Here is an 11,804-nt window from a genome sequence, read left to right as displayed (position 1 = left end):
AAAAAATACTGAAATACCCTTCTATCAAGACGTGCTGGGGCTCGTTCTTTTTGTTCTCCCGTGGGAGGTGTTCGTGCCGCTTGCTGCTGCTGCTTTTCTGCTGCTGCTGCTGAATTATAAACTGCAGCAGAAGGTTTTGGGTGTACAGACATCAGCGCCTCTGGTTATATTCAGCTGCTTGACCTTTGGTTGCAGCTGTATTGCTGCTGCTGCTGCTGCCTGCTGCTGCTCCGCTCTCGGTGCGCTCCTGCTGCAGCTCTATGGGCAGCTGTACATACACTGGCCGCTTGCTGCTGCCATTCGAGGCGCCGTGGCCTTTGCTGCTCTGACTTGGTGTTGGGACGCTATCTTCTTTCGCAAGTGAGTGTTTGCTGCTTTTGTTGTTGTTGTTGCTGTTGTTATTGGTGGGGTTGCTCGTGTTGCTACTGCTGCTGCTGCTGTTGGTGTTGTTATTATTGGTGGGGTTGCTAGTGTTGCTGCTGCTTATATGTGTGCTGCGCACGACTACTACTGCTGCTGCTGCTGCTGCTGCTGGCGTGCGTCGATACCACCAGTATCCCCTTCTGCTGCATCTGTTGTGTTTGTACCTTTTGCTGTCTTCTCTGGATATGCAGGCTGCGTCGGCGGTTTGCCTTCAGCAGCCAGCCAGTGATTTGCATGCATGCAGCAGCACAGGCGCCGCTGCTGCTGCTGCTGCTTCTCTGCTTTCTCCTGCATAGACTGCGTGAGTGCTCGCACCGNCACAGGCGCCGCTGCTGCTGCTGCTGCTTCTCTGCTTTCTCCTGCATAGACTGCGTGAGTGCTCGCACCGCGAAGGGATCTCCTTCGGCCTTTTGTTCACTGCAGCAGATGCAACGCTTTGCCTATTGAATTTAACTAAAGAGATAATTAATAAAGCAATGAATAAATAAATAAATAAATTAATTAATTAATTAATAATAAATAAATAAATAAATAAATAAATAAATTATTAATTCAAGGGATGCAATACGGGCTTGTATCCTCTCTTTCGGCGTCTGCTATTCAGAGCTCTTTGCCTGCTTCTACCTGCTGCTGCTGCTGCTGGGACTCGTCGGCCCACGGGTAGCTTTGCTGCTGTTCTGGTACATACGGAGCAGCAGCAGCAGCAAGAACAGCAGCGAGAACTGCAGCAACAGCAGCGGCAGCAGCAGCGGAACTCAAGATGACAAGACCAGAGCTACCAGCACGTCAGCAGGAAGAGGCTGCGCACTGCAGCTGGCAGCAGCAGTGGGGAGTTTCGTCCCTTCTATAATTTTGTTTCAGGTATGTATACACTGCTGTACCCCTCTGAGGTGTATCTGCACCTGGTTTGGTGCTGGTTTCTCATGCAGCTGCTGCAGCAAAGTGAAAGCAAAGCAGCAACAGCACCACGCCGATTGCTGTCGAGTGACGACAGTAACAGCTGGCCAGTGATACACCAGCTGATGGGGACAAGGTGTATATACACCTGAGGAGAGGAAGGACTGCATGCATGAATTCGCTAGCCTTTGATGGAGAATGAGTTTTCTGTGGGCCTTCTGTGCGTAGTTTATATCCAGTGTGTTTGTGTTGAGGATTCTAGGGTTTAGGGTTTAGGGTTTAGGGTTTTTCTGCACTGTTTCCTGTGTTTTGTCTTAGGCCCATCTGGGGCTCCTTGACGGCACTAGCGGCCCCGCTGGTCGTGCAGGGGAGGCGCTGCTGCACACGGACTTGCTGCTGAATTTCGCGGTGTTGCTGCCGGTGGTGTTGCTGCTGCCCGCTGTTCTCTGTCCCTCAATATTCTATTTGTTGCACTGCTCAAAGCGCCCCCCCCACCACGGCCTGAAGGCAGCCACGGCCCCTCGACCTGCAGAGGAGAGCCGCTGGCGCTATAGGGGGTTGTGGGTAGCTGCTGCTGCAGTGGCTATTGCTGTTGCTGTTGCTGTTGCTGCGCTGAACACTTCGCCAGTGCTTCTTCCTCCCCTCGTAGACGTGCCTTTGGAGCAGCAGCAGCGAGAGGCTGAGGGTCGCCAGTCTGCTGCAACACGAAGTGAAGAAGGCGGCACAGAAGGATCTGTCGTACCGTTGCTGCCCGCCTCAACAGAAGAAGAGCTTCGACAGCAGCAGACGCACTCCCAGTCGAAGGCACACCGTTCGCTCCTAGCTCTGCTGCCCTTCAGCCTTGGCCACTACATTTTGCCTTCTCAGGGCTTCCCCTTCTCCCCAGAGAGGCCGCTACAGCTGCACTTTGTTCTTTTTAGACGCGCAAAAATCACCGGCTTACCTTCCCCCTCCAGCAGCAGCGATAGCAGCGAAAGAAACGACACAGACAAAGGCCAAGACCAGGCATCGTTCGCAACTGATACAGAAGAAGCAGCAGCAGCAACAGCAGAAGCCGGAGCAGCAGCATCATCAAGTACCTCACGCTTTGCTCCTGAGTTGGAGCCTTTCTCGGTTACGCACTACACTCCTCCCCTCGTGCGCCACTCCACCCAAGGCGTTGCTGTGATGGGTTTGGGGCCGCAAGTGTTTTGGAATCCAGCGTTTGCTGACGCTCCTCATGTGCTCTCTACAGTGCGTAGCGCCATGGTGGCTGCTGAAGCAGCAGCTGCCTTCGACTCTCTGAATGAAACCCCAGAAACTTCTTCTTCTTGCAATTCAGCTGCTACAGGGGACTTGAAACATATCAACAACACGGGGACAAATTCACGTGATACAGCAGGTGAGGGTGCTGCCGCTGCAGCAATCGACAAGAACGCGGTTGCAGCTGAAAAAGATAATAACGGCAACAATTCGGGTGATAATAGAACGTCTCGATGCTCGGAAGCAAAACCACAACCCTCGTTTCTTCTCATGGAAGAATCCCCTTCACAGAAAGCCCCCTTGACACTCGCCCACCTCCATAGGTTGAGCACAACTCGCACGCATTGGAGTCTGTACACGGATTCACAGGTGAGCTCACTGCAGAAATGTTGGTTGCAAGGGGTATTAGGCATTTACCGCTGCGATCTTCTGTTTCCCTGTGTTGGAGTGTAAGAAAGAAATTCATAAAGATGGGAAAGCTACAATACTTTGTGTACTTTTGAATAGACAGCACATAATTAAAGCCAGGATTTGGTGTAGTCTCTCTGTGCCTTCAGGCGTTTCTCCCTCCACCCAAGCCCACGGGAGGTAGCCGCGTGTTTAGCCATGGGCTCCGAGGCGAATTGGACATACACTACGAGTGCGTTGCGTCTGTGCTTTTTTGGGGGCACTTCTTCAAGCGCTGGGAGCAGTCGAATCCTTTGCATCTTTGCTCTCTCTGTGTTATCTACCGTTTTGCGCGTCGCTCGCAGTGGCGTTTGTTCCGTTGTTACATTTTAAGCGAATAAATTGATAAAAGTGCAATGCAGTCTTCACTTGACTACGCGGGTGATGGGACTTATGACAAGTAGAGGAACCATAAGCTGGTACAGTACTAGGGAAACGGGAAGCCTTGCGGCGCTTTAGGTTAGCGATGTATGTGCTGTTTCCTCTTCTTCTGTTGCGTTTGCAGCGAGGCGAATGACGAAACGCGCCTGAGGCTGCTCATCGGAGGAGCTTCGCTGCTGGCTCTTGCGCTGCCGGCCGCCGGCCTTAAAAGGTGGAATTTGGAACGCCAGGCACCGCTGCGGCGGCTTCAGCAGTGCGATTGCTACATCATCACTCTAGCCAACCCATTGCCCCCCGTCATGACGAAACTTGAATTCTTCTTTCATGGGCACATACCGGTGAGCCTCGCTGACCTTAGCTCGGCACGCTTCCTGTGTGTATTCGGGGGAGCCAGACAACCGGAACTCCCCCACATCAAGCAAGCAGTTTAGTAGTCGATTTCTGCAAGAGGTACATATGTACTATTGTGATGAACTGAACTGTAGTGACTGAGTGCACTTTCTAGGCAGCCTCCATGACGGGCTTCAGCTCCGAGAAGCTCGTGTACGGGCCGTGCACCGCTGCAACGGCTCAAGCGATGTGTTACATGGTGTGAGTGTTCTCAGGTCCGTTTCACAACGCGTTCGGGTTTGTTCGACGTAACGGCACCAAACACAGCCTGCGCAGAAACGCCATTGTTCAGGGCTGTTCAGCACTTTCCCGCTCCTCCTCCTCGTGCCCAGGCGGAAGATGATCGGGTTTCGCACTTGAAAGCTGCGTCAGAAGGGGGTAAGGCCGACGGCGGTACCCTGTATCTTGACAAAGCGTCTGAGTCTGGGATCCCCGCTCAGAGTCCCCTCGATACTTTTTGGGAGAGGCTACTCAATGCGCTGCCGCCGCATATAGCTGCGGCCGGCAGTTATGCCGATGCAGCGGAGTGGGATTTGCCGCCTGCACCGTTTTCCGCGAAGTTTGCTTTCGACTGAAAGATGGAGCTGCTAGCCTTGTTTGGCTTTCTGCTTGCTTTTTGCTTAGCTGACACAAGCAGAAAGCCCAGCTGTTGGTTAGCTTACATGGCTAACTGACTNTGCTTGCTTTTTGCTTAGCTGACACAAGCAGAAAGCCCAGCTGTTGGTTAGCTTACATGGCTAACTGACTACGTATGCACAGCCAAGTATCGGGGTAGACAGCGCACTATGCAACAGTATCTAGACAAATCAAAGAGGCTATCCAGCACCAACAGCTCTGATGGTCTGATCGACATCACTAACTGCTGCCGGCGCGTACCGTAGTGCATAATGCAGCATGGTGGAGAACGCCTGGCATACTCGTAACAGGGACGCCGACATGAAGAACACAGACTGAACATGGTATGGGCATGCTTTTAAATCAAGTCAAAGAACAAGTTCACATGCATCTCAACGCAGTTTGCGTTTTTCCTTTATCGGCAATGAGCACAGCGGAGACAGGCTTTTTCCGGCAGCATTCATTCATAACAAGTGCCCCAGCCTGTTGCTCGTCAGTGAAATTTGCTTAGTGATGTCGCCAGGGTTGCCAGCGGTGGAAGGCTGTTAGCGCCAAAGGATGGCACGACTGCCAAACAACGACTGGAGGGAAACTCANTGCCAGCGGTGGAAGGCTGTTAGCGCCAAAGGATGGCACGACTGCCAAACAACGACTGGAGGGAAACTCAAAATGCATGTCGCATGACACGGACAATACGGTCCCCTCTTCAGTTCTCTTTCCAAGCTCAAAGGCTTTCAGTCTGTGCAATGTGCTCGTGCCGGGCCGTTTCTGACTCCGACAAATGCCACAGGGGCGTAAAAGGAAACGCAACATGCTCATGGACGTCGTGAAAACAATTGTCGACTTATACGAAACTTAACATGGGATTTGCATACTGCATGGCAGGCCCTGGAGGATGAGAAACGGCCGTAAACTGGTGGAATTTCGGCTCCATCTCGGAACCTTTCAGCCTGAACAACGCACCGCAGTTGCAAGACGCCGGAAGGACACCTAAACATGAGAACAAGGAAATAAAGGACGAAATCAAAACGCTAGCGAAGAGAAGCGCCACAGAGAGTGCTACTGGCATGAGTGGTTAGCTCGACTTGCATACCTGATAAAAGCCCCCTTATTGCCCATTTCGTCACAATAGTTCGGAGCACTAAATACAGTTATCTGAAAAGAACAAACACGCACAATGATGAGCCTGCTGTAGAACTGCAAAGCTGCAACACTATGCTTACCGCTGAACACCACTGCCACATCCTGTTAACCGCAACATTCTAAAGGGTTAAAGTCCCTTCATCGGCCTCATAAAACAAGCAAGTGGTGAGCGTGAGAATGCAGCGGTCGGCAGATAAGCAGAGCAAGCCGGTGCATGTTACCAGTTTGCCGCCGTGTTCAACTTCATAACCCTCCTCTTTCATTTCGTGTGAACGAATAACAAAGCTCAAGTTGTTGTCCTTGAGGAACTTGGCTGTAATGTCGGGGCCGAACTGACATGCAACGCCTCTCTTTGATGGGGTCAGTCCAGGAAGTGGAGAGGGGTCAGACCACAACAAATCCGTCATCAGCACTGCAAGCAATGCCCATTCATAAGAAGTAAAGCAGCGCCGCAGATCCATGAACAGCACGTGCAACATGCAGGCTGATCGCTCTGGTTGCCGAAAAGAAAAAAGCTGCAGTAATCGGCATACACAAGAGCCTTCAACATCACGAAACTTACCATCTGATCCTGGCTCCTTGTTGCGGTCAATCTTCCTAATGTCATCCAGGGTTACGTCCTTCTGACGAGATAGACCCCCATGAACTACGAATGCTTTGTTGTTCACCACAAATGCCAGCGGCAACAAGCGGAACGCCTAAAGCAGAGAAGAAAGGCGGCAACGGAAATTCTCTGTGGGACTTTTTTTCCGCCAGTATACTCATATACAGCAAATATGAAATGCAAACTTCAGCCAGACTGAAAGCTGTGATGTGTATTGGGCAAGAGGAGGAACTCACTTCAGTGAAAATTTGGTAAAGGCGTTCATCATACTTGTGCAGCATCTCCCCCTTGAACCCGTACATTGCATTCATCTCGCTGGTCTCGTGGTTTCCGCGAGTAATGTGCATGTGGTTCGGATACGCCAGTTTGCACGCAACCATCATCAGCAAGACCTGCAGGTGGTCAAAGCAACAGAACCAGAAATAAATGAGTTTAACCCATCATGCACAGTATTGCTGCAACGGATACTCTGCAACAACGCGACTACACCACCATGACCCCCAAATGTTGTTCAGGTAAGCGGGAGGTGCCCGTAGCGGCAATTTCTTCAGGGGCCCCTGTGGCCCCAGGGCCTCACCTCAACTGAGAAGCTGCCTCTGTCGACTATATCTCCATTGAAAAGATATGGNTGTGGCCCCAGGGCCTCACCTCAACTGAGAAGCTGCCTCTGTCGACTATATCTCCATTGAAAAGATATGGGTTATCTTCAGAGGGCATTCCGTTGATTTTGAATATGTTTACTAAATCATAAAACTGTCCGTGAACGTCTCCGCAAACTGTAATCTCCTTATCAGCAGGTATTTCTAGATTGACTAAGGAGGGCAGAGGTTCGAGTATTTCAATGAAGTCCACAGCCATTGCATACGCGTACTGCGGGTGCAAACGATTCTCTGGGTTATGCAGCCAAGAACGAAGCGATTCAAGGAATTTTACATCAACTTTCCCCTTTTCATAAACAGGTCCTGTGTAGTCTGATGGGACTGGAAACAGCTTCTCTAGACCCTCAGCCAGAACCTGCTTCGATGCAGGTATTGTTTGCTTGGTGCGAATTGCTGCTGCAAACGCCTGAGCTCGCAGCTGCTTCTTGCACTCGTTCAGACGAGAAAGAGCATCTGCATCCTTCCCGCCACGCAGCTGGCACACTCTCTCGAAGTCTGCGGAATCCAATCGCACATTCTGTCTCACCCCCCTACAAACGAAGAACTCGGAAAACTAAGGCAGCTCTCTGCAACCAATACAACTAAAACGTTCTTATTCTCTAGGATTAATACGTGCGGAGGTAGAGAATGCAACAAAGCGCTGAACATTTGTAGGAAAACCTGAGAGGGATACTCACCGCGCTGTGCAGCTTTCAGGTTTCCCAGGCAGAAATACCCAGTCCCACGACGGTAATACCCCTTTGAAAACTTTGGGTTGAGCTCCAGAGCACGTTCAGCATCGATGATAGCCGACCCTGTGACAAGAAACAGTTGCACAGCTCACTTACGCAATAAAAATTATAGCAATGAAAATACTCCTCCTATGTGCATGGGCTCTGGGAAGAGGAAACAACAACAGAAGGGCCAACCACCAAGCAGAACCTGCATTCTACACGGGATGCAAAATCAAAGGGGCGATGTCATACCAAAGTTTTCCATCCTTAGATGCGCGAAGGACCTGTTGCAGAGATAAACATGAAGCTGAGTTTCTTTGGGGTCCAGCGATGACTCATCGATCGCATCAACTGCAGCGGAGTATTTGGCAACAGCCTCCGCATATTGGTGTTGTTTAAAGAGTTCATTGCCCTCGGCCTTGAAGGCTTCTGCCCTCTCTACAGGGGAGCACTTGGCCGAGTCATTCTTCCCGTCGCGTTCTGCGACGTCGCCCACGTCTTTGGCGGCACAAGAGTTGCTTCCATCGACCGCCATCTCGCCGTCTCTCCTCTTGGCTCCCTCCTTGCCTACGGGCTCGGCTGAATTGCCACTGATGCCCGCGGAGTCACTGCCTTCCGCCATGAGGCACAGTGGCGTTGAAGCAACTGGTTTTCCCGGATCCCCTGTTACATGTACTTCTACACAGCCCACCAAAAGGCCAGCAGAAACAAATATATGAGAATTGGCGAACCGCAGACAACAATTGCTCGCAGCCTCTACATCCAAAGGCTCTGCTTCCTATGCAAAGTGAATTCTGGCGAGTGTCCCCTGGCCCACGTGGCTTATAAGTCTATGGTTTAAAGAAGAAAATATTACATGTAGATCAAGAAGCTGTGGTGCACGATTGCACACTTTCGAGAGGAGGAAAGCCAATGCATGCGCGCTGTAACTCTCTGAGCGGTAGAGCCGCCACAACGGGGGTTTGCTGCCTGAAGGGTGTCTGAGCCATAGACAGTAAGAGATACGAATTTAGATTATAGCATTGATTTGGCAACGTTGAATTGGCTTATATATCTGTACGGTTGACTACAGCCCTAATTCTACTCTATACACGCACAGATTTGTGTGCGGAGCAGCATGCGATCCGGCATTTCGGCTTTACGGCGATGGTTGCTCCAACAATTCCGCCGAATTACGCATTTCAAGTAATCGTAAGGGTAGAAAAGACTGTTTGAAAACATTCAGAAACACAAATCGTGCTTTCCATGACCCCCTTCCTACTCCTGATGATAACGTTTGAGGTACCCACAGGTGGGCAGAAAGGAGCCGGCTTATTATCTAGTGGGAATACTGCAGTATCATAGAATGCGTGCAACCTCAGTTCAGAATGCTTCATTTACGCTGCACAAGTATCGAACTTCCACAGGACAGGCGTTCTCAAGCGTGTCACGGGGTGTTGGGGCGTTGCATGGCACCGCTCATGTCGCATATATGGATATAGTACGGTCGATTTGTCGCAAAAAAAAAGCCAGTGTCCGGTTTTGACTTTATTTGTTGAACCTTTTGGGTCAGGGTAATGCCCAAGCACAGCCCCAAAATTGCTGCAGGATGAGCAACAGCCAACACGGAGAAGAGTCCTTATACCGTGCGGGTGCCTGACTACGTGGTACGTTGTATGAGTTCGAAAGTAACAAAGAATCCCACAGCAAAGGGTGCTAATAACGAAAGGTGGGAGTGTTGCTTGCCGAGGAAGAGTGGCCTAATACTGGGGGCGAATACTCATGAGTATAACGGTTGCTGTCTGACCTTAATCAAGGAGAGAACCGAGTTGCGAAGTAGGTCCATACGTAAAGTAAGAGTTTCTCAAAAGCAGCTGACCCCCCCGCCTGTCCTCAGGCGTACTGGGCGTTGAGCTCGGGCCTGGGTGTTGCGGGGAGGTGGCAGCCTGAAGCGGCGTTGCAGCGCACCTTGCTGAGACTGGTAACACAAGCCAGTAGTCATACGCGTGCACACAAGGAAGCTTCGCTGAAGCTTCCTTTACGGCATTCTTTACCTCTGAATACACCGACAGAATGTTTGTACTTGCCTACACGCAACCTACCACGGCCAAGTGAAGGCTCTTGTGGTAACGGCAGGCAGGCCATGCTGCCCGTCCGCTGGCGGAGAGCGCACGTCTTCGTGTGCACATCCCCATATAGAATGTGGTAGGTATGCGCCGTGTCTCCTGCTGCTCGTGCTGCCAGTCCCGTTGTGGGTACTGCTAGCCGTGCAGTACGGCCATCCATCGCGGCACCCGCTGCTGCTGCTGTACAAAGAAAAGGTTATCGTGCCCGGTTTGCTGCTGTATCTGCTTTGCTGCTGCTGGAGCGGTTGCTCCTCGTGCAATTGCTGCGCAGGAGGCTGCTGCTGCAGCTGCTGCTGCTCGCTGCCCTTTCGCCCAGATGCCTGATGCTGCTAGTAGGAATCAAAAGATAAAGGTAGAGAATAGGCCGAGAAGGCCCAATCAGCAGCCTGTCGGAGCATTCCCCCTCCTGCTTTTGCTGCGGCAGGCTCTGCCGGTCCTGCTGCGGCGGAAGCGGGTGCGGCAATCACCGCGCCACTTTCGCATCGTCTCCACAGCTGAAGGAGGATTAACTTAAAAGTAGAACATAGAGGAAAGTACAAAAGAACAGGACAGCCACAGTTGCTCCAGGGGTGCTGGGGGTCGGAGGCCTGGGGTAAGGCAGCGGAAGGGCAGGGCACTGAGGAGGCAAGGAAGAGCTCGGCGGGGACCACCGTAGTGCTGAACTGTCGGTTAATCGGGGTAGTTGAGCAGTAGTAATATAGAAAGGGAAAGGGAGCGGCGCTGGCAGGGCTATTGATACCGCCGCAGCGCGGTAGACGGTGCTCACGGTAGCAGCCCAGCTACGGCTGGGAAGGTGCAAAGCAGTGAACCGTCGGAGAAACGGAGGCGAGCTACGAACACGTAAGCATACTTACTAAGGCCCCTGTATAGGAGGGGTGCTGGAGTGTCCGTGATGCTCCCTCATGCACCCGCACACACAGATGCAAACATACACACCTGCACATGCACACACAGACAAGCATCCGGCTAGAGCCCCTGCGAGACGCTCAGCATGCTGCCAAACGTCTTCGTGAGCAGATTATTGTAGGGCAACAAATGAAATGGAGACGGATCCGTATCCCCAGGCAAACACCATCGAAGCGGAAATGGTAGGCGCCTGGGAAGCTCCGAGAACGGGTTCCCAGCCCCAAATGGGAATCCGTAGAGGGACTCGTGGCCATTGTGTGTGGCCCGTTGTAGGCTGAAGTGAGCAAACATCCGTTATAGATAAATAAATTGCCCCTAGAACGCCAAGAGCAAAATCATAGAAGCTTTACCACGCTTGCAGTACCTAGAAAGTTGCCCACAGAAGACCCGGAACCCATAACCATGTGGTGTCGGGCCCGCCGACACCGACCATGCCTGGTAGTGGGCCCAAAAGAGCCAGGAATTGTTCCGGGGGAATCGCTTCCCCTAACCGATTTTCCGAATCCCACTCAGGTACACTAGTGCTCGGCAACCTTCCGTAGTATTCGAGTTTCTTTTGGCCTGTGCGAATGGTAATCCGTGCCTTAAGAATCTCAGTATCCCGCATGCATGGCTCCTCACGATGACGCTGCTGCTGTTTCGCCACCAAAGTGCGAGGGGATCGCGGAGACTCCCCAAACAGTTTTGAGAAACCTTCGTTAATGCATGATGATATCTCCTTATTGAGGGTAAGTCAATGATGTAGGCCAACGCATTGACCAGAGAGCGGAGAGCAAACTGCCCAGCCCATCGTATGGCTAAGTGTTTGGATCGCTCGCCCTCCTGCGTGCTACGGCGAGAATGTGAATCCACTAGAACCAAGTCAACTGGCTTGAAAGCATCTGCTGAATGTCTTTTGTCCTGTTATCTGGCTTGGCCTTTCTGTGCCTTTCTCATGCATTGCCGCGCTACTGCGAGCTGTTTGCAAAACCGAGAGGCCACGGTCATTCGAGGCTGGCATCCAACAGCGAGATCCATCGCCGTTTCAGCTAGTGGAGCGTCCGTGTAGACCAGCAGGGGAGAAACGAGTTGACGAATGCACTGTAGTTGTAGTGAATACTCCCTACAATCACGGCAGCAATGTCGTGCTCGTTGTAGTGAGGGTTGTATGAATAGTGAAAGTGACTGTCAGTTCTTATTGATATACTTTGAATATAGCATTGGTGAAAACATTAAGCATTCTTTATGGAGTGACTAATTGTATGATTATAGGAGAGGGTGGCTTGTGCCTTGGTGCAAA

General features: G+C 51.6%; 2 protein-coding genes across 2 annotated transcripts in view; one reads left to right on the top strand and one right to left on the bottom strand.

Moving 5' to 3' along the window:
- EMH_0012060 (uncharacterized protein) overlaps positions 1-4,355 on the top strand; it is a gene marked incomplete at both ends in the record, with an annotated part of 8,120 nt that extends 3,765 nt beyond the window's left edge. Inside the window, 4 exon segments of the mRNA XM_013499434.1 lie at positions 1,639-2,931; positions 3,120-3,211; positions 3,515-3,728; positions 3,996-4,355. Coding sequence (XP_013354888.1) covers positions 1,639-2,931; positions 3,120-3,211; positions 3,515-3,728; positions 3,996-4,355 — 1,959 coding nt within the window.
- An 884-nt stretch (positions 4,356-5,239) lies between these two features.
- Positions 5,240-9,779, bottom strand: EMH_0012050 (serine/threonine protein phosphatase, putative; the record flags this gene model as incomplete). Its single annotated transcript, XM_013499433.1, has 9 exons — positions 5,240-5,345; positions 5,489-5,550; positions 5,760-5,950; positions 6,101-6,236; positions 6,379-6,534; positions 6,791-7,296; positions 7,479-7,595; positions 7,767-8,192; positions 9,596-9,779. The coding sequence occupies 9 exons, from the start codon at positions 9,777-9,779 to the stop codon at positions 5,240-5,242; spliced, it is 1,884 nt and encodes a 627-aa protein (XP_013354887.1).
- Positions 9,780-11,804: the final 2,025 nt, after the last annotated feature.

The sequence above is a fragment of the Eimeria mitis genome, genomic scaffold (genome assembly GCF_000499745.2).
Source record: "Eimeria mitis Houghton genomic scaffold, Emh_scaff432, whole genome shotgun sequence".
NCBI classification, from domain to species: Eukaryota; Apicomplexa; class Conoidasida; order Eucoccidiorida; family Eimeriidae; genus Eimeria; species Eimeria mitis.
This window is presented reverse-complemented; position numbering and strand designations above follow the sequence as displayed.